This window comes from Sycon ciliatum, chromosome 1 (genome assembly GCF_964019385.1).
Source record: "Sycon ciliatum chromosome 1, ocSycCili1.1, whole genome shotgun sequence".
Taxonomy (NCBI): domain Eukaryota; kingdom Metazoa; phylum Porifera; class Calcarea; order Leucosolenida; family Sycettidae; genus Sycon; species Sycon ciliatum.
The window spans coordinates 11,719,730-11,742,965 of record NC_088643.1 but is presented as its reverse complement, the minus strand read 5'-3'; the positions used below and the strand labels follow the sequence as shown (position 1 = coordinate 11,742,965).

The 23,236-nt window shown below is 46.2% G+C and overlaps 1 protein-coding gene and 1 long non-coding RNA gene across 2 annotated transcripts; one reads left to right on the top strand and one right to left on the bottom strand.

Annotated features, from left to right (window-relative positions):
- Positions 1–4,586: 4,586 nt before the first annotated feature.
- LOC135813437 (uncharacterized) lies at positions 4,587–7,435 on the bottom strand. Its single transcript, XR_010553016.1, has 3 exons — positions 6,724–7,435; positions 5,708–5,817; positions 4,587–5,119 (listed from the first exon to the last, which is right to left on the bottom strand). It is a non-coding gene; the product is annotated as an uncharacterized LOC135813437 (long non-coding RNA).
- A 340-nt stretch (positions 7,436–7,775) lies between these two features.
- On the top strand, positions 7,776–21,806 carry LOC135813390 (uncharacterized). The gene is made up of 4 exons (XM_065326491.1): positions 7,776–8,408; positions 12,483–15,010; positions 15,338–15,750; positions 21,505–21,806. Exons 1-4 carry the CDS (start codon positions 8,048–8,050, stop codon positions 21,512–21,514), a joined length of 3,312 nt encoding a protein of 1,103 aa, XP_065182563.1. The 5' UTR covers positions 7,776–8,047; the 3' UTR covers positions 21,515–21,806.
- The last annotated feature ends 1,430 nt before the right edge of the window (positions 21,807–23,236 follow it).

Genomic DNA, 23,236 nt, shown 5'->3' with positions numbered 1-23,236 from the left:
TCCCATGCACCCGCCTGCACGTCCGATGTACTCATGCACACACACACACACACACACACACACACACACACACACACACACACACACACACACACACACACACACACACACACACACACACACACACACAAACACTCACAAGCAATTGACACATTTGGTTGGGGGTTGCCTGACTTCTTTTAGAAAAAAGAATATGCTCAATGCTTTCAGTTATCTATATAATGGTATGTGATGATAAAGATAGAAAATTATCGTGTCCGTTCCCAAAGGGAACTCACGACGGGCGCTAACACCCAGGAAACCCTAGCGGCAGATGCAGCGCCTGGCATTGGGGGTGAGGGGATAAGTCTCACAACTACTGTCAGGAATGCCGAGGAACCCCGTAAGCCGCAGCTATGATACGTCATGATTGACCGGTTCCAAAGAAGCAAGAGACAATAGCTGTGCCAAATCATCACATCTGATCGTCAGCAACTCACATTGCCCACCAGGGGTAGGCGCACAAATGGCCCACCGTGGGCCGGTGACATGAGCGGCCACCAAGGCCAAAAGCCAGCCCACTGAGGGCTAAAAGATCCTACCCACCGTGGGTCGCTAGCATACTGCCCGCCAATTGGCCGACGCGGCCAGCAACCTGCTCGCCGAGGGTGCATGAATGGCTGCCGAGGCTAACAACTTACCCATCGAGTGTTTTAAAAGCATACAGCCCAACCAAGGGCGCACGAATGGCCGCTGAGACCAGCAACCTGCCTACCGAAGGCTAACGCAAACAACCCAACCGAGAGTGCACGAATGGCCGCCCAGGCCAGAGACCTGCCTACCGAAGGCTGAAGCCTACAGCCCAACCAAGGGTGCACGAATAAGCACACAGCCCCTACGAGGTGCACAAACGGCCGTTGAGGTCAATAACCTGCCGACCTCCCCCCCCCCCCCCCAGCCCAGGGTTAAAGCAAACTTCCGGCAAAGGGTAAATCGTAGTGCCCAACGAGGGCTAGAGCATGCTGCCCAACGAGGGCAAGAGCATACTGTCCACCGAGGGTCACTGATGATCATATACTACCCACCGAGGGCTGAGTCGTACTGCCTATTGAGCCAGCAAACAGCCACCGAGGCTGAGAACCTACCTGCCAAGGGATAAAGCATACTGCCCAGTGGGGGCGAACGAACGACCAACAAGGCCAAGAGGCCAATTGAGTCATATTTCCACGATTCCTTTTGAATTTCTATCTCCTATCACGGGGAGACTGACATAACCATTTTAGGCATGTGTTAGTGCATGCGTTCTGTCAGGTGTGCGTGTGTTTGTTGTGGGACGTTAAGTCGGAAGAGCCACATTGCTTGTACTCATTGCCACCTACCATTCAGTTTGTTGTAAGAACTGAAATGTCCTATTCATAGTATTGCCTCTCTGAAAGGACTCGACATGTTTTGAGAGTTGTCAATGTGTGTGTGTTTGTGTGTGTGTGTGTGCATGCGTGCGTGCGTGTGTGCGAGCGTGCGTGTGTGCATGTCTGCATGCATGCATGTGTACGTGTGTATGCACCCTCTCTGTTGTACATTCTCCAGGGCGAGGTGAGCTTCTGAGGATCTCTACTGGATAGTGTTTAGCAGTTGAGATTGGTGAACTTGACCAGCACTGGACAGGGATCATTTCAAGCAGCTACTGCAGTAAGAGATACTCCAACAGCACACTACCTGTCATTGATCACAACACTGTGACATCACTTGTATAGACATGATGTATACAGATTGTCTATGACACACACAGTGTTGTGTTAGTATGTAGATATAATGATCAACTGAACTACATGTACTGTCTAGTCCAGTCTACTGTGGTATCAGTTTTACTGAATGTGTTCATGTCTACTCTCACCTACTGTTTTTACACTAGTCACTGTACAGAATAGTTACCGCTATGTCAATTAAACCTGGAAAACTCTACTCTACAAATGTTTATACTGCAATGTATATTGCCATAGCAGTTTCAGCCATACCCTGTACATACAAGTTCATGCTACTATCTTTGAGATACACATCATATTTTACTCCTGTATTTAAATCTAGCAGCACTGCTAACATTCATGTGACAAGCAAGAAATACCCGTTGTGTGCTATCATGCCAAGTCATAAAATCATCATGAATGTAGCCAAGGCTCGACCCGAGCACACAGACTTCAGCCCTTCCACGTTTCCAATTGTGGCCGGCTTTTCAGTAGACGACAGGACCTATCCTGCTTGAACATGGCAATGTGTCCCAGGTTCTATGTGTTTGTGTGCACGTGCGTGCGCGCATGCGCACGTGTTTGTGTGCGTGTGTTTGTGTATGTATATGTGTGGGGGGGGGGGGTGCGCATTGATGTGCATGCACGTGTGTGTGTGTGTGTGTGTGTTTGTTATGTGAGTATATACATGCTCAAGGGTACACCATGCCAAACTAGAGTGTGCCCATTCATCCCAAGCTCATGAACGGGATGCTACCTCTGCCAGTATTTGTATTATGTTACCATCAGTAATATGCAGCAGTGTTGTAATGATCAAATTCATCATGGTTACGATCTACAATGTACTGTCGTGAACATTGAAATCAGATGGGATGACCGGGACCGGCACCCTATACTGCTTTAAACATGTACACACACTATAGTTCACGTCCACACTGTAAAAATGGACCAGCTGTGCTCGCGGCTGCAAGGTCAGTGCCCAGTGGCCGCTTGACTTCTCAACGGATTTCAAAGTTCACGACAGTACCTTGAAGTGTAGATAAATGGAGGTGGCAAACGTCACGAACCATTATTCTGTGGCGATACTGCACCTAGAGATCACTACTGGCCGTGCTCATGGGCAGGCACAAGAGTATGTAACGTCTGCGGGGGCGGGGGTCTGAGCCCTCTGGATTAGGATGAGCAGAAAGTTTAGATTTGCCACGAGCACAATGGCACGCAGTGTTCAAAACGGGCGCGGGAGGGGGGGGGGTGGCAACAGCAACTTGCAGTGCCGGCATGCCGGTATCGTACAGGCACGCCTAGACTGCATGTGATTTCAGGCTTCCTACTGCAACACTTTGTATGAAGTAAGCGTAGTAGTTCAAGTATAAAGCATCTTGAATAGTGACACAATCAAGTACCGCTAGTCGGGTACAGAAAACAGAGTGACTTGGGAGCAAGTAGTAGTGATGTCATAGCAGTACAGCCGGAAAGTAGTACTGATGAGTGATGACATGGCCAATGCCCTCCTTGTAACTTAAAAATATTCATAATACCGGTACTGTCCCTCTCCATGCTTCCAGGATGGTGGAAAGGGCGGAAATTGAAATGGAAAACAAATTGTGAACGGCCGCAGGTGAGAAAGAGAACATAACTTCTTGGTGATGGCCGTCGGAAACAATGCACATTGGCTATGGGAGTTGTCACTGATAGGACTGGAAGATTGAACAATGCGATGTCGTTATTTAACCACCCATGATAGAACACAGGTTGGGCCGAGCTAGGGCACTAGTGAATTTGGCACAAAAAAAAACCCATAGCTATGTGAATAAAACTGTGGAGACAATGTGCAATAAAACGATGAAACTTGAATGTGAAGAAATTATGTAGAGAAAGAAAGGGATTCAAACAAGTTTTCGTACAACACTCATCAGGAATCGTCGTTGTACTAAAGGACACTGAAACAAAAATTGAACTATTATAGAAAATGGTTATGGACTACAGTTAAAAGTGTTGGAAGCTATCTATCAGCGTCTGTACAAGCCTAATTTGTGTGTACAGAAAGATAGTATAATAGGCCTTATGCACATTGTACAGATGCACGAAATCCCGTATAATCTTGTAGAATCCCGTAGACCCGGTTGGGTGTTGAATGTGCAGGACCCTATTGTGTTTACTGCTATTTCCACTATGAAATGGGCCATGAAGGCATTTCATACGAAATCTTTTTCCGGCAGAGATCTAGCTAGTCGTTAGTTCAATCCCAAAGTGAAGAAGGCTTGAAAAGTGATCGTTTGCCATGAATTGTGAGGCTAAATGGGTCAAACGCGCATGTATAGCACACAATGAACACCCAACCGGGTATGTACACACCTACGGCCATAGTACAGAACTTCGTACATCTGTACAATGTGCATAAGGACTATTGGGTTGAAATTGTTCAAGTAACGTGTCGTGTTTAGTGCGGCCAAGCTTGGCCGTTAATGTTCTAGGTGTAATGTACTGCTGTTATCTGTTATCACGTTGTCTTTCCTTCCTTTCTCCTTTGTTCATTTCTCGCTTTGATTGTTAAAATTCACACTTGTAAATTTCACTGTTGTTGCTCTTAGTGTTATTTCTCTAACTTAGATTTTCTATAATAGTTCAATTTTTGTTTCAGTGTCCTTTCGTACAACGACGATTCCTGATGAGTGTTGTACGAAAACTTGTTTGAATCCCTTTCTTTCTCTACATAATTTCTTCACATTTTTCATCGTTTTATTGCACATTGTCTCCACAGTTTTACAATACATGAATACAGTGTACACAAATGTCGATCCAGCTTGTATTACTGATTGCGGTTATCAAATTATTATGTGAATAAAAATAATAATATCAGCGGCATACTAGAAGTAGTGAGGGTAGGTAAGTGTAATTTGTCATGTGACCAGTATTGATGGTGGATATGCTAAAACACATATACATGTAGAGTAGTGATGATACTAGCATTGAAACTGGAGAATGGGACGGTCAAGGGTGGACTGTGAGGAGACTAGCATTGAAACTGGAGAATGGGACGGTCAAGGGTGGACTGTGAGGAGACTAGCATTGAAACTGGAGAATGGGACGGTCAAGGGTGGACTGTGAGGAGACTAGCATTGAAACTGGAGAATGGGACGGTCAAGGGTGGACTGTGAGGAGACTAGCATTGAAACTTGAGAATGGGACGGTCAAGGGTGGACTGTGAGGAGACTAGCAACAGCAGTGAGGATGCACACATGTACATGCACTGCCGACTTAACCTTTTTACTGGCATTTCTTCGGTTCGTCCGGAAGCAGAACGTTGGCTGGGGTGGTGCCAAGTAGCATGGAGTGGCGCTTGTACGACTTTGATTTACGGAAGCGACTGTCCGTGCCAAACAGAAAATCAAAGATTCCTGCATAGCAGCAGCCAACATAAACAAAAAAATAATGTCAGTTTTTACAATTACACAGTAGGTATCGGTTATAGCGTGGGTGTTTGAAAAGCGACTTTCTATTTTTATATCCGATATTTATTACACACGATATTGAAAATCAAGTGTGACATATCATGTGCATGTGCGCAGAGTCAGGAAGATCATCCTACATGCAATGTAGTGCTACTGTACATGCGGCCGGTCATAGTTCCATAGCCTCATAGGCTTACCATTGTGGCTATGCAACATGAGTTACATGACCACAACAGTTGAATCTGCAGCACAACGTAGTCTACGACCCAACGCGAGTCAGATCAGAACTGCATTGGACAGATGTTATTACTACAGGCGATATACTTTGTACTAATCTGGTATGTTTTGCAACACAAAGTCCATTCTTAGGCCCGATATATTCTGCTGTCCGATAAAATTGCTTGTAAGAATAAATGTGCACTTGAAACCCATGCTATGATTATGAAAACATGAGAGTTCATTCTTGCAGGCAGTATATTCTTTTACACGACCACGCTATAACCCATACGCACTGTACGAGGTACACAAACTCACCGGCAGGCACATGGGACTAGCATGGAGTCAGCAGTGAGACGGTGCTGGTGGGACCTGCCATGCTCAACTGACCAGAGGTCTCGGCATCATCGAATGGCAGACTTACCAAACTGAGGGCATTGTAGAGCATTGGATCAGAATCAGACAATACATACAGGAACATTCATGGTTAGAAGAGACAACAACCATGACACTGGTATGCAAGTGAACTGCTGGAAACAGGGAGTATTTCTTTTTCTGTTGTTGGGGGCAGGGACTGGGGGAGTAATACAGTCGTCACCAAAAAATCCAGCCAATGCCATGGATACCTATACAGTGGCATGGTGCCAGTCACAATCGCATTCATGCATTTACAGTCATTAGAGGGTCTACCAGCATAGCACTGAACTAAAACAGTCCGCCGCTCTGCACTCTGCCTGCTGCAGTCGAGTCGAGCACAGCACAGACTGTGCACTGCAGAGTGCAGTCCCGGCGGCAGAGCATGTGCCATGCACTAGGCTATTACTAGCACTAGCAGTGGCAGTGCATGCTACCCATGCACAGTACAGCTACTGGTAGCAGTGGCAGTGCATGCTGCCCATGCACAGTACAGCTACTGGTAGCAGTGGCAGTGCATGCTACCCATGCACAGTACAGCTACTGGTAGCAGTGGCAGTGCATGCTACCCATGCACAGTACAGCTACTGGTAGCAGTGGCAGTGCATGCTACCCATGCACAGTACAGCTACTGGTAGCAGTGGCAGTGCATGCTACCCATGCACAGTACAGCTACCGGTAGCTGGTATAACATTAGCTGGATTTTTTGGCCACGACTGTATTCTTATCTGTGCAAATTTCGAAAAGTTAGCAAGTGGCTTTATACATGCAGTCAGAACATTGGGGGGGGGGGGGGATTTCCTTTTAGGGGTACATCAGGGGGGCTCAAGCCACATTTTTGCATTCACCGCCTCCCATGTATGTGCAAGGTATTGGTACAGCTACCATTCAATGCAGAATGCACACACTACACTACTAACTTTGCATGATGGTAGTCGTGGTACTCGTTGGACGCCATGAACGGCAGGTGGAAGCCGCAGTGTGCGACGGCCAGCGAGATGCAGGCCCACAGCAGCAGCAGCAGCATACAGTGAGAGCCGAGCAGGACGGGACCAGCCATTACCGGCAATATGTTTGAGAGGCAATGCTCGACCGGGTGACAGTACAGACCAGAGATTCTGATGGGCGCGATCCACTCGTGGTGAAACTTGTGAACGTGTTCAGTCTTCATTGCTGCCAAGCTCCTCAAGAGGCTTCAGCACCTGGACTATCCTTTCTGCGTTCACTCACTGTAATAATGGCTGGCAACCCTGGCCACGTCATTGGTCACAAAGCTCGCTAGCAGTGGTCACTCGCCCCGTGTCCGAAATTTCGAGTCCTCTGTCTCATACTCTTGGACGATACATGTACCGAAGCAACTGTATAGATCCGATAGAACAACAAGACACGTGCACTATTGCAGGCAACGATTTACATCTGTTGACCATCTAGCCACGCACTGAATTATTTCCATTTTGACGTTTGAATAGATGCTCAAATAATATCCAACACGCAGTTCAGTTCAGTTGGCTCAGTCCTCCAGTCTGCGGTCATCAAAATCATGCCATTCATCGCGATCAACACGCTTTCTCTTACAACTCGGTCTGGCTTTCTTCAATCTTGACCATTATCACTGCCATACTACAACAGTTTACTCGATTCATATCACTCCATAATGGAAACTTATTGCGCTCGTACTCTGCAATCATCAGCCAATAATCCAAGGAACCGAAAAAAATCCTATCAGCTATGTCAGATCAACGCTTTCTTCGTGCACGCATGCGCCATGGCAACCATGACCGGAGTCGGAGGCTGGCGGAGAGCTCACCCGGTAGAAGTCTACCCTGGCCTCACTCAGGCCCAACGCCGGCCAAATGCGAAGGCTACTGCCACTTGCCAGTACTGGCGCGGCCATGGCATGGCTGCACCGACCGCGTTGACGTTGTCATCTCCTTCCGACTAATTTTTAGTATTTTTTTTACTATTCTCTTAGTGCTGTTACTGATACTGTGATAGCGAAGAGCCCAGGCGATCGAGCTGATGCTGAACATTTCAAGCGTGATTTTCGAAGAATTGTTTGCCTTCATGAAATTCGCTCAGTACCTGAGCCACAGCTGATGAACGGCTTGTACTTGAAAGTACGTGTTATTGCTTGAGAAAGACAACTCTTTGATCCTAAGAAGTTATGCAGTAACTCGATTTCGATCGTGATCAGTCCGCAGTGCGAGTGAACTGTGGTCACGCGGACAGGCAGGAGTGTGAATAATGGCAGACAGGGTGCGCTATAACATAGCCTTCCTACTTTCCAATCTAGATGCATCCGTGATCTTGGAACTCTTGCTGGAGAATGATGTGCTGGACGTTGATGAATATGATACTGCCTCTAGCAAGGAAAACGTGAAGTCTGATTTGACAAGGTACGTGGTGAGGCTGATGCTGAAGAAAACAGAGGAACAGGTCGACACGTTCCTGAGGCTCATTCAGCACAGCCAGCCTCATGTAGCGGAACATGTCGCCAGTACCATGGCAAAGCGACGCGATCCAACTGCCAGTGGAAAAACTGACCATCCGACGAAGCCAATATCAATGTCGGCAGATGATGAGTCCACACTTGGCTCGTCCTCCGGTAAGTTTTCACATTGATTACGTGGCGTAGGAAGATTGGGGGGGGGGGGGGAACTCGTTGAACATTCGTGTAACTACATGACTTGTACAGTCCTGCTCAATGAAGTCCAGTCACCGCATCACTCAAGTACACGCTGGGCGTTGCGCAGCCCTAGACCTGCGAACACTGGGCTGAGAAATTGTGCAAGGCGCAAACTTGAGTGACGCGATTGGATTTCATTGAGCAACACTGTACTTACTTGTTAGCATAGAGAAGTGCTTACAGAGATCAATCAGTTCATACATTCACATCAATCGTATTGAGAGCTGACCCTGGGTGGGTTCAGTTAGATGGACATGGTCCTGAGGTTATAACCAGATCTACATGATGATCCTGTAGATCTACAAGAAATGCAGGTGCCACCGGCGTGAAGCACTGTCATGGGTCACTAGATTATTGCTAGAGAGTTCAGTTCCAGCCTGGGTCAGGTGAAAACTGCAGTCACAACTTGCGTGTACATTTACAATGGGGCCCGCGTGAAAGCTCTTTGGCCTGACTTCGAGCCCGCCCGCTTCTATCTGATCCCGTGAGCAGTACTCCCTTGTCGATTCTATTTTAGGTAGCTGAGGTCATCGCCTTTCCATTGATGCCACACATGCCATGCTTGAACAAAAAAGGTGGAGCCGTTGTTTGCACAGAGGCATAGCGAAGTACTGATCTCAACCAGATTCATACTCGGCCCCGGGAGGTACACCCAATTTTAGTGTTCAGCAGCCTCGAATTAGTCTAAAACAAGAGCATTCTAGAACATTTAGCCTCGCACTGTATCGCAGTAGAAGGAAAATTATCACAGAAGCCAGCCCACAGCGATTTCCCGATGTTGGACGTAAACGGCATGCATGTGCACATCCTGTACCGCCATGCACTTCAGTTCGCACGCGCATCTATGCACCAAATAGTGCAGTGCTGGACGGAAACCACACCGTCCCCATTCATACTTGAATTACTTTCTGTGACTGCTCAGTTGTTCATTTTCCAAACTTCAATCATAGCTTTAACTTTGGTTTAGGTAAAGTAAAAAGTAATTTATCGTGTCCGTTCCTGAAGGGAACTCACGACGGCCGCTAACACCCGGTAACCCCTAGCGGCATTGCCTTTGGATTGCCTTGGAATTTATGTTTCAAACTTTCGCAGGTCGTTTCTGAAACCTTCCCGGTTCACAAAAAATAGCGTTTCATCCGAAACTTTCGAATATGATTTTTCGAGTGAAGTTTCTATTATTGCTTTGCATCGTAGCTGCTGATGAGTTTTGTTTTTCTCAAGTTCTGCAGTTTACTTCGAAATCGCAAACATTGCTTTAGTCGGGGTCAGTTGTTCTCATTGCTACGCCGGCAGCAGCTATAGTGCAGCATTCCAGAGAATACCACTTTCCAGACAAAATGTTCAACTCAGACTTAGTACAGTAGCTCTTGGAGAGAGAAGATTGCAAGGTACTTCGGCGGCAGAGTTAAATTTGAACATTTCCATGGAAATACTAAGCCCAAGGCTACAAGCCATCATTCAATGACCTCCAAAAGATCTCACTAAGTCAAGATGGTCATCAACACCATTGTGGTAAATCCTCTATCAGTAGAACATGACTTTGTTACTAGCCGTAGAGTTCTAGCAAAACCACTGGTAGGAGATAAGCCCAGGATTCTTGTTTGTAATAGCTGGAAGTGGGGCGTTATTTTCTAACGTGAACTTGTCCCTCTGTCATTGCTCTGTGCACAGAACAGTCTGAGAACACTACCATTACTATGATTTTTTAACTTACTTTCTCCGTTGATAAGCAAAACTTCTACATAGGGTTTTGAACTCCGATAGCGTTTTAGAGTTCTGTTTATGATCTTTCTATAGGCAATAGACACACATATCGGTGATCTATCTCCCCCCCCCCCCCCCAGATAGGGTAGCCATGGTGACATCCATTTCTCTGATAGGCTTAGAACCTCCGATACGCGTGGAGTCCTTTGGAGAAATTAGTATAGCCCTGTCCTGACAGGATGTCACCAGAACACACCCACAAGCGCACAACACCGAAGTGAGAAATGAGAAACAGAGCCTTACAAAAACCATTCCTGTGAGCTCCTTGGCCCAGGGAGATTGCAAAAATGCCTGTCAAGAACAATACTGAAAATTATACCGGTATCACCGCCAACAATACCAGTTATTGTGCGCACAAGACGGAAAGACACGAAGATCCCAAATCAAAAGGACGTCACTCTTCATGCCGCAGAATTCACGGCAGGTAGACCGCTGACAAAGATCAAGAAGCTGTTCGCGTAGCTCTTCTCAGACTTTCCTAGTTCTCTAAATCTCAAGGTAAAATTTGTGCACAAACAACTCAAGTTGTACTTCAAAGTAGATCTACCATGAGCAAGTATCCAGTTCCGCTCCAGTGTCAGGACTCAACTGGTCACGCAAGCGGAAGGAGTGAGTGCGTTCGATTATGACCGCAAAACGATGTTGAATCCATTCATGAAACGTCCCTGGCTATTCACATCACCCCATGTTAGGGTAAATGGATTCCAAACTGATTCCAGGGCTACATGACATGAAATCCAACGACAAGATTCCATTCATGAATCAATTAATGGCTGTAATCGAACGCACCCAGTGTGGCCGAGGAGCCGGTCAAAGGTTCACCACTGAAATCGCACAAAAGCTGGTTGTTCTAAACAATCAGAACTGGGCTCGATTGTCGTTGAACCGATTAGCCATCAAGCTGGTAAGAGAAGGAGTAAATGTCTCACCTGTGACTGTTTGAACTAGGTGCAAGGCGCTTCAGATGCGGAGACGGCGACGATACATCAAGCCGGATTTGACAGCCGAGCATAAAATAAAGCGCATGAAATTTGTCCTCTCCCAATTGAATGAGCAGACCATGAAATTCTCCGACCTGAAAAACGTGACACGTGGAGGTGAGAAGTGGTTCTACATGATGCATGACAAGCATGCAACAGAAAATGTGGTGGTTTCACGAGGATGCAGCATACACAACCAGTGATGCTGGTACAGTCAGACCTCGCTTATCCGGTCCTCTTTTATCCAGATCCCTGCCATCCGGAAGAAAATAATTATTGTTAGTTACCGATTTACAGCATATGCCATGCATACATACAGTATGTGTGTTCGATTATCCGGTTCCCTCGCCTATCGGATTTTTTTGTGGAAAACGGATGTGTGCGGTTATGCGAGGTCTGACTGTATGCGTCCAACCATGTGGAAATGTTGGGTCTGGGAAATGGAAGTTTGAAAAGCCGCGTGGCTCGAAGAAGTGCCCAGGAGCCGGCCAGCCACTGCTGTACCAGCACGATGGTATGTGTCCGCACACAACAAAAATCAATGGGCGTGTGTTTGCAGGACAGGGGAAAGCGAAAGGATTTGACATTCAGGTTTTTGTTCAGGCTGGACAAAACCCCGATCTCAACGCGGACGACTTGGCGTTCTTCCACAGCCTGCAGACCGATGTGTCACCGATGGTGAATGAAACCAGAAAAGGAGCTCAGAAGTTCTGCAGGCTTTGGAAGCGTGCTGGCAGAAGAACCCCAATGCAAAGATGAAAAACATTAAGTTTTGGTTGTGCCGCTATGGCATCTTCCATGGGATTCTGGAGAGCGGCGGAGAGAAAAACTGCCGACAGCGGCACCGTGCAAATCGTCAAGTTCACAGTTCAAGCAAAGAAGTACGATCAAATATTTTCTCGGCATATTTTAATGTTTACAGCGCGTGAGCTGTCAGTGTGTCAGCACTGCAGACGGGAGTCAGCGAGGAAGCACACTTAATGCAGGGAATGAGTTGTGATCGGATTCAGATGATGAGAGAAGTTGGACCACTTCGAAACAAACTGTGTGACATCTATAAACTACTATTTCTCGTATGCTGCTCTGTTCTCCCCTCTGCAAACTGTGTTGTAGCCATTGAATACTTTTGACGGAACTGTAAAAAAATGCAACAAAGTTTCGCTGAACGTAGGAAGTAGGTCATACATCCCTTTTGAAAAAGATTTAAAACTTACAATAGGTTTATTCATACTTTCTGTTTCCTTGGTAGGTATCACCATGACAACAGTTGGCAAACAGAAAACGCAGCCATTGCAGCACACAGTGGGAGCTTGTCAGGCAGACCAACAACGGACGTCCAACAGATGTGAGCCAATCTTCAAACAACCAACATCAGCTGAAACAACCGCTAATGTAACTAAAACAGGTGCAACATCCAATACAACATTGACTAGAACACAGGATTCAACAAGATCAACAACTTCAAGCCAGTCATCTCTACCGGACAAAGACCGACATTTCACTGGCAGGAATGACATTGTTACAGAGATCAGTCACAATATTCTCACAACAAAGTCCAAGTCATCACCTACACGAGTGCAGAGTCTTGTGGCACCAGCTGGTTTTGGTAAGACGTCCGTAGCCATTGCTGTGGGACATGCATGTTGCAATGCTGGTTGTCGTGTGGAGTTCTTTGACTTACGCGGTGTAGCTGGTGTTGACGCTGTCCAGGCAATGATTCAAAACCGACTCGAAACAAACCCAGCTTCATCTGAAACTACTGGCAAGACAACGAAATCAACTGATGGCAGGGATAATGATGGTGGCAAACACCACATGTTATATATCCTAGACAATGCCGAGGATGCTATCCAGGCTGGTGCTGATAAAGATCTCCAACTACAAGATGTTGTGGAGCAACTACTTCGACTACAACCCCATGTCCATGTCCTACTGACAAGTCGTGTTTACTTTGACCTACACGCTGCCCAGTTTAAACTACAACAACATCGTCTTGATGGTCTGACAAAGGTTTGTGCTGTTGGTCTTCTCCATGGTCTATGTGTTGAAGGTAGTGTAAGCATTGAAGATGCACAGAGGTTAGTGGATCATTGTGGAAATGTCCCACTTGCTGTACGCATTACAGCTGGTCTTCTACAAGGTGGTCGATTAACTCCAACCATGTTGCTGGCGGTGTTCAAGAAGATTGGTCTTGATGTGTTCAACGACGATGGTCTGAAACCGAATCATCGAATCCTGAAGCTGTTGACATTAGCATACAACACATTACAACAGGATGACAAGGAATCATTCCATGCTCTGTCTCAACTACGCTCCTCGTTCTCATCTGGCTGTGCTTGTGTGATGGTGGGTTTGCCTGCAACTGATGCCAGTGTGGTTCATCTTGTACGTTTTGATCCGTTGATCAAGATTTGTTTCCTGGATTACAATTCGTGTTTGGATCGCTACTCGTTACAACCATTTATCGCCGAGTTTGGTCGTTACCAATGCCCAGAAGACAAGCAACACATGTACCAACAGCGAATGTGCAAGCATTTCCTTGGCTTTGTGAAAGAAGTTGATGACTGTAGAGGTTGTGGTGCAGACATAGCAATGTACTGGAGTTACCAATTGCTTCAGGAACGGGTGAATATACAGAAGGCGCTGTCTGTTGTTAATGTTTTGTCTGGTGATGACTTGCTTTCTTTCTCTGGATTAACAAAGTCGTCTGGTATCCTAGCTACCTTGTGTGGGAGAGCAGTATTTGTTGGAGAGCTTAGGGACAGGATTCAAAGATTGGACAAAGCACCGCTATCCGTTCAAGCTGAAAGCATTCTCAACGTGGTCCTTTGTTATATTGTCTGTCCAAGCATTGCAGATTCTGATGTCACTTTTGAGAGTTTGGATTCCAGAACCCAAATGCTCCTAGAGAAATCTGAACAAGAACCGACAGGAGTGGAGTCACCGCTGCAGCTACCTTTGATGCAACTTTCTCTAGAGTCATGCAGGGTATCCATGTCTCTGGACATCGACTGCAGGGAAGGACAGGTTGAGCCCAGCCAGGAAACACTATCCCGTCTTCAGGTGGTGTACCAGCGTGTTACAACAACACTGGGAATTGGTCTTGCAACAGGTGTGACTGAATGTGCCCTGAAACTCATTCAACTGTATTGTTCCACTCTGCTAAACAAGGATATTCCCAATGTATTGGTGGTAGAAGACCTTGCTAAGAGAGTGATTTCATCACACTTCCTATCACACGGTGCAGTCAGGTCATGTGCTGCAATGTACGGTTTTCTGCTACAGTGCATTGCTGTGATCCTGGGCAAGGTCATGTCAAGTTTCTGTAGCAGTGAGTGGATTATTTCACCATCATTGCTTACAATACTGGGTATACCACGGTGCGAATGGAAACATGTACCAACTGCTATCAGCCGCACGGTCAATACCCATGACGACAAAACCACTGTGTCTGCTTTTCGGTTACAACAGTACCTGCACTCCATGGATGATGACACAGTGTCCACACTACTGGACTTGCACTTGAATGATGTGTACACCATCCGATACAGCTACTTGGTAGTTAATGGAAGGGCGCGCACAACTCCAACTGGTCTCACTCTACCAGCACAGCATCCCTACAACATTGTGATGGACTATTTCAGGAGATGGTGTAATGGCTCAAATCCAGCAGATCACACAACAGCACTGATTAACAACTGTAGCCAGAACAAGGTACCTGATGTGGAAGTGATGCAGTCTTGTATACTTACGGCCAGAACACTGCTCGAGATTGAGGTAAGCTAGTAGTGCAGTGTACACAGTTCAGGTTACCATAACTGTTTTTCAACCAAATTCCACTCTGAATGGAACATTGTACTGCAAACCAGTATACTCAGTAATTATCTACTGTATAGTGTCTGTCTCTCTAAGGTAGATTTCTTGAAGAACACAGAGGGGAATGTGATAATTTTGAACATGGTAACTATGGAAATGGAATATGTTCTTTTCTGCTATATCAACCTGATTTGTTATTATTGTGTAGTATGATGTTGCCTGTTTCAAGTTTACTGAATTCAGTTACGTTCTTTTCAACACTGTTCTGTGTTGTGTGCTTTGCTGCAGAATACGGTCTTAGCAACTGATGTTAATTCCAAACTCTTCCCAGCATTGAAGTCATTGGTTAATGATCTCAGTGCTTGCCTGCCAAGCAATTGTGCAACTGGTCTGTCAGTGTCTGGAATTGTGTACTTACCACTACAAGCTGGAGACTACCCTGTGCTATACGTCTCTGCCGTTGCTGCCCTACATCATCAATCCAAGCGAGGCCAAGTGAGAATCGATCACCACATTGCACTACTGGAATGGTGTCCACGTGTAGCAGCATGTTTTGTCTGCTATGACCTGGACAACATCAAAGCATGTCCTCGTTGTGGCATGGCTTACCTGTGTGGCAAACATCGTCAAACTGATGAACACCTAAGTGAACACACCCAACACTGTGCTATGCTGGCACCACTCAGACATCGCACACTGCAGTAAGTTAGAGTGATGGCATCATACAAGAGCGTGTGCACGAGTGCCGTGTGCTGTGTGCTGTACTCGTATGTCAGTAATTTAACAGTACAACAGAACCACCGCTGTGTGCTGTACTCGTATGTCAGTAATTTAACAGTACAACAGAACCACTGCTGTGTGCTGTACTCATATGTCAGTAATTTACCAGTACAACAGAACCACTGCTGTGTGCTGTACTCGTATGTCAGTAATTTAACAGTACAACAGAACCACTGCTGTGTGCTGTACTCGTATGTCAGTAATTTAACAGTACAACAGAACCACCGCTGTGTGCTGTACTCGTATGTCAGTAATTTAACAGTACAACGGAACCACTGCTGTGTGCTGTACTCGTATGTCAGTAATTTAACAGTACAACAGAACCACTGCTGTGTGCTGTACTCGTATGTCAGTAATTTAACAGTACAACAGAACCACTGCTGTGTGCTATACTCGTATGTCAGTAATTTAACAGTACAACAGAACCACCGTTGTGTGCTGTACTCGTATGTCAGTAATTTAACAGTACAACAGAACCACTGCTGTGTGCTGTACTCGTATGTCAGTAATTTACCAGTACAACAGAACCACCGCTGTGTGCTGTACTCGTATGTCAGTAATTTAACAGTACAACAGAACCACTGCTGTGTGCTGTACTCGTATGTCAGTAATTTACCAGTACAACAGAACCACCGCTGTGTGCTGTACTCGTATGTCAGTAATTTAACAGTACAACAGAACCACTGCTGTGTGCTGTACTCGTATGTCAGTAATTTAACAGTACAACAGAACCACTGCTGTGTGCTGTACTCGTATGTCAGTAATTTAGCAATACAACAGAACCACCGCTGTGTGCTGTACTCGTATGTCAGTAATTTAACAGTACAACAGAACCACCGCTGTGTGCTGTACTCGTATGTCAGTAATTTACCAGTACAACAGAACCACTGCTGTGTGCTGTACTCGTATGTCAGTAATTTAACAGTACAACAGAACCACTGCTGTGTGCTGTACTCGTATGTCAGTAATTTAACAGTACAACAGAACCACTGCTGTGTGCTGTACTCGTATGTCAGTAATTTAACAGTACAACGGAACCACCGCTGTGTGCTGTACTCGTATGTCAGTAATTTAACAGTACAACGGCACCACTGCTGTGTGCTGTACTCGTATGTCAGTAATTTAACAGGACAACAGAACCACCGCTGTGTGCTGTACTTGTATGTCAGTAATTTAACAGTACAACAGAACCACTGCTGTGTGCTGTACTCGTATGTCAGTAATTTACCAGTACAACAGAACCACTGCTGTGTACTGTACTCGTATGTCAGTAATTTACCAGTACAACAGAACCACTGCTGTGTGCTGTACTCGTATGTCAGTAATTTAACAGTACAACAGAACCACCGCTGTGTGCTGTACTCGTATGTCAGTAATTTAACAGTACAACAGAACCACCGCTGTGTGCTGTACTCGTATGTCAGTAATTTAACAGTACAACAGAACCACTGCTGTGTGCTGTACTCATATGTCAGTAATTTAACAGTACAACAGAACCACTGCGGTGTGCTGTACTCGTATGTCAGTAATTTAACAGTACAACAGAACCACCGCTGTGTGCTGTACTCATATGTCAGTAATTTACCAGTACAACAGAACCACCGCTGTGTGCTGTACTCATATGTCAGTAATTTAACAGTACAACAGAACCACCGCTGTGTGCTGTACTCGTATGTCAGTAATTTACCAGTACAACAGAACCACCGCTGTGTGCTGTACTCGTATGTCAGTAATTTACCAGTACAACAGAACCACTGCTGTGTGCTGTACTCGTATGTCAGTAATTTACCAGTACAACAGAACCACCGCTGTGTGCTGTACTCGTATGTCAGTAATTTACCAGTACAACAGAACCACCGCTGTGTGCTGTACTCGTATGTCAGTAATTTACCAGTACAACAGAACCACTGCTGTGTGCTGTACTCGTATGTCAGTAATTTAACAGTACAACAGAACCACTGCTGTGTGCTGTACTCGTATGTCAGTAATTTAACAGTACAACAGAACCACTGCTGTGTGCTGTACTCGTATGTCAGTAATTTAACAGTACAACGGAACCACCGCTGTGTGCTGTACTCGTATGTCAGTAATTTAACAGTACAACGGCACCACTGCTGTGTGCTGTACTCGTATGTCAGTAATTTAACAGGACAACAGAACCACCGCTGTGTGCTGTACTTGTATGTCAGTAATTTAACAGTACAACAGAACCACTGCTGTGTGCTGTACTCGTATGTCAGTAATTTACCAGTACAACAGAACCACTGCTGTGTACTGTACTCGTATGTCAGTAATTTACCAGTACAACAGAACCACTGCTGTGTGCTGTACTCGTATGTCAGTAATTTAACAGTACAACAGAACCACCGCTGTGTGCTGTACTCGTATGTCAGTAATTTAACAGTACAACAGAACCACCGCTGTGTGCTGTACTCGTATGTCAGTAATTTAACAGTACAACAGAACCACTGCTGTGTGCTGTACTCATATGTCAGTAATTTAACAGTACAACAGAACCACTGCGGTGTGCTGTACTCGTATGTCAGTAATTTAACAGTACAACAGAACCACCGCTGTGTGCTGTACTCATATGTCAGTAATTTACCAGTACAACAGAACCACCGCTGTGTGCTGTACTCATATGTCAGTAATTTAACAGTACAACAGAACCACCGCTGTGTGCTGTACTCGTATGTCAGTAATTTACCAGTACAACAGAACCACCGCTGTGTGCTGTACTCGTATGTCAGTAATTTACCAGTACAACAGAACCACTGCTGTGTGCTGTACTCGTATGTCAGTAATTTACCAGTACAACAGAACCACCGCTGTGTGCTGTACTCGTATGTCAGTAATTTACCAGTACAACAGAACCACCGCTGTGTGCTGTACTCGTATGTCAGTAATTTAACAGTACAACAGAACCACTGCTGTGTGCTGTACTCGTATGTCAGTAATTTACCAGTACAACAGAACCACCGCTGTGTGCTGTACTCGTATGTCAGTAATTTACCAGTACAACAGAACCACTGCTGTGTACTGTACTCGTATGTCAGTAATTTAACAGTACAACAGAACCACTGCTGTGTGCTGTACTCGTATGTCAGTAATTTAACAGTACAACAGAACCACTGCTGTGTGCTGTACTCGTATGTCAGTAATTTAACAGTACAACAGAACCACTGCTGTGTGCTGTACTCGTATGTCAGTAATTTACCAGTACAACAGAACCACCGCTGTGTGCTGTACTCGTATGTCAGTAATTTACCAGTACAACAGAACCACCGCTGTGTGCTGTACTCGTATGTCAGTAATTTAACAGTACAACAGAACCACTGCTGTGTGCTGTACTCGTATGTCAGTAATTTACCAGTACAACAGAACCACCGCTGTGTGCTGTACTCGTATGTCAGTAATTTACCAGTACAACAGAACCACTGCTGTGTACTGTACTCGTATGTCAGTAATTTAACAGTACAACAGAACCACTGCTGTGTGCTGTACTCGTATGTCAGTAATTTAACAGTACAACAGAACCACTGCTGTGTGCTGTACTCGTATGTCAGTAATTTAACAGTACAACAGAACCACTGCTGTGTGCTGTACTCGTATGTCAGTAATTTAACAGTACAACAGAACCACTGCTGTGTGCTGTACTCATATGTCAGTAATTTAACAGTACAACAGAACCACTGCTGTGTACTGTACTCGTATGTCAGTAATTTAACAGTACAACAGAACAACTGCTGTGTCTGTGACAGGAGTGGACTTACAGTGTGGTACTTGTACTAGGTCTTTGATTTTGGAAATGTAAAATAAATGGTATGTTCCAACAGTCTCTGTCTCTGTCTCTTTATCTCTCTGTGTTTGTCTCTGTCTCTGTCTCCCTCTTTCTAAGTCTCTGTCCCTCTCTCTCTCTCTCTCTCTCTCTTTCTCTGTCTCTGTCTCTCTCTGTCTCTCTCTCCCTCTGTCTCTCTCTCCCTGTCTCTCTCTCCCTCTGTCTCTGTCTCTCCCTCTGTCTCTCTCTCTCTCCCTGTCTCTCTCTCTCCCTCTCTCTCTTTCTCTCTCTCTCTCTCTCTCTCTCTCTCTCTCTCTCTCTCTCTCTCTCTCTCTCTTTCTCAAACATAATTGCCAACACCCCATGAACACACACACACACACACACATACACACACACACACACACACACACACACACTCACAAGCAATTGACACATTTGGTTGGGGGTTGCCTGACTTCTTTTAGAAAAAAGGGTGCTAAAAGAATATGCTCAATGCTTTCAGTAATCTATATAATAGCATGTGATGAAAAAGAAAGTAAATTATCGTGTCCGTTCTCCAAGGGAACTCACGGCGAGCGGTAACACCCAGGAAACCCTAGTGGCAGATGCAGCGCCTGGCATTGGGGGTGAGGGGATAGGTCTCACAACCACTGGCACGAATGCCGAGGAACCCCATTAGCCGCGGCTATGATATGTCCTGAGTGACCGGTTCCAAAGAAGCAAGAGACAATAGCTGTGCCAAATCATCACAACTGATCCTCAGCAACGCACACTGCCCACCGGGGGCAGGCGCACAAATGGCCCACCGTGGGCCAATGACATGAGCGGCCACCGAGGCCAACAGCCAGCCCACTGAGGGCTAAATGATCCTGCCCACCGTGGGCCGCTAGCATACTGCGCAGCTGCCCGCCAATTGGCCGACGCGGCCAGCAACCTGCTCACCGAGGGTGCATGAATGGCTGCCGAGGCTAACAACTTACCCATCAAGTGTTTTAAAAGCATACGACCCAACCGAGGGCACACGAATCAGGCCGCTGAGACCAGCAACCTGCCTACCGAAGGCTAACGCAAACAGCCCAACCGAGGGTGCACGAATGGCCGCCCAGGCCAGAAGAGACCTGCCTACCGAAGGCTGAAGCCTACAGCCCAACCAAGGGCGCACAAATAAGCACACAGCCCCTACGAGGTGCACGAACGGCCGTTGAGGTCAATCACCTGCCGACCTCCCCCCCCCCCCCCAGCCCAGGGTTAAAGCAAACTTCCGGCCAGGGGTAAAGCGTAGTGCCCAACGAGGGCTAGAGCATACTGTCCACCGAGGGCTAGAGCATACTGCCCAACGAGGGCTAGAGCATACTGCCCACCGTGGGTCACTGATGATCATATACTACCCACCGAGGGCTGAGTCGTACTGCCTATTGAGCCAGCAAACAGCCACCGAGGCTGATAACCTACCTGCCAAGTGATAAAGCATACTGCCCAGTGGGGGCGAACGAACGACCAAAAAGGCCAAGAGGCCAATTGAGTCATATTTCCAGGATTTCTTTTGAATTTCTCTCTCCTCTCACAGGGAGACTGACATAACCATTTTAGGCATGTGTTAGTGCATGCGTTCTGTCAGATGTGCGTGTGTTTGTTGTGGGACGTTAAGTCTGAAGAGCCATATTGCTTGTACTCATTGCCACCTACCATTCAGTTTGTTGTAAGAACTGAAATGTCCTATTAATAGTATTGCCTCTCTGAAAGGACTCGACATGTTTTGAGAGTTGTCAATGTGTGTGTTTTTGTTTGTGTGTGCGTGCGTGCGTGCGTGCGTGTGTGCGCGCATGCGTGTGTGCATGTCTGCATGCATGCATGTGTACGTGTGTATGCACCCTCTCTGTTGTACATTCTCCAGGGCTAGGTGAGCTTCTGAAGATCTCTACTGGATAGTGTTTAGCAGTTGAGATCGGTGAAAGTGACCAGCACTGGACAGGGATCATTTCAAGCAGCTACTGCAGTAAGAGATACTCCAACAGCACACTACCTGTCATTGATCACAACACTGTGACATCACTTGTATAGACATGATGTATACAGATTGTCTATGACACACACAGTGTTGTGTTACTATGTAGATATAATGATCAACTGAACTACATGTACTGTCTAGTCCAGTCTACTGTGGTATCAGTTTTACTGAATGTGTTCATGTCTACTCGCACCTACTGTTTTTACACTAGTCACTGTACAGAATAGTTACCGCTATGTCAGTTAAACCTGGAAAACTATACTCTACAAATGTTTATACTGCAATATATATTGCCATAGCAGTGTCAGCCATACCCTGTACATACAAGTTCATGCTACTATCCTTGAGATACACATCATATTTTACTCCAGTATTGAAATCTAGCAGCACTGCTAGCATTCGTGTGACGAGCAAGAAATACCCGTTGCTACCGGTGTGTGCTATTATGCCAAGGCATGAAGCACCATGCATGTAGCCATGGTTCGACCCGAGCACACACAGACTGCGCAGCTCCTTCAACACCATTTCCAATTGTGGCCGGCTTTTCTGTAGACCACAGGACCTATCCTGCCTGAACATGGCAATGTGTCCAAGGTCCAATGGGTTTGTGTGTACGTACGTACACGCGTGCGCACGTGTTTGTGTGCGTTTGTTTGTGTATGTATTATGTGTCTGGACGAGTACTGTAGTTGATGTATTTTTACTAAGACAGTACAATACTCACTATTCATATTTCCAGCTCCTTCACCATAACAATGAGATCCAGGCAAGTATAGAAGAGCGCATGCTCCAGTGGTTCTCTAGTGCTGTGCTGCTCTCCTTCTCACTCTTGGCTACTCTCTTGTGTAAATACTTCGTCCGTATAATTATTCAATACTACAAAACCCCTGTGTTCTGGAAGTGTGAGGGAACTTAGTTTAGTCGGGAGCTAACATGACTGTGTGTGTGTGTGTTGGGGGGGGGGGGGGGTGCACATGGATGTATGTGTGTGTGTGTGGGGGGGGGGTGCACATGGATGTGCATGCACGTGTGTGTGTGTGTGTGTTTGTTGTGTGGGTATATACATACTCAGCGGGACAGCATGCCAAACTAGAGTGTGCCCATTCATCCCAAGCTCATGATCGGGATCCTACCTCTGCCAGTATTTGCAGTATGTTACCATCAGTAATATGCAGCAGTGTTGTAATGATCAAATTCATCATGGTTAAGATCTACAATGTACTGTCGTGAACATTGAAATCAGATGGGATGACCTGGACCGGCACCCTTACTTCTGTTTGCATGTACACACACTATAGTTTATGTACTGACTGTAAAAATGGACCAGCTGTGCTCACGGCTGCAAGGTCAGTGCCCAGTGGCCGCTTGACTTCTCAACTGTTTTCAAAGCCCACGACAGTACCTTCAAGTGTAGATAAATGGAGGTGGCAAACGTCACGGACCATGATTCTGCGGCGATACTGCACCCAGAGATCACTAGCCGTGCTCATGGGCAGGCACAAGAGTATGTAACGTCTGCGGGGGCGGGGGTCTGAGCCCTCTGGATGTGGATGAGCAGATAGTTTAGATTTGCCACGAGCGCAATGGCACACAGTGTTCAAGGGGGGGGGGGGTGCCA

What these genes read in the sequence shown, in the direction of transcription:
- LOC135813390 (XM_065326491.1), top strand. Translation starts at nt 8,048, where the DNA reads ATGGCAGACAGGGTGCGCTATAACATAGCCTTCCTACTTTCCAATCTA. An exon ending in CACACTTGGCTCGTCCTCCG is followed by an intron (nt 8,409 to 12,482) that starts GTAAGTTTTCAC and finishes TTTCCTTGGTAG; the next exon opens with GTATCACCATGACAACAGTT. An exon ending in GAACACTGCTCGAGATTGAG is followed by an intron (nt 15,011 to 15,337) that starts GTAAGCTAGTAG and finishes GCTTTGCTGCAG; the next exon opens with AATACGGTCTTAGCAACTGA.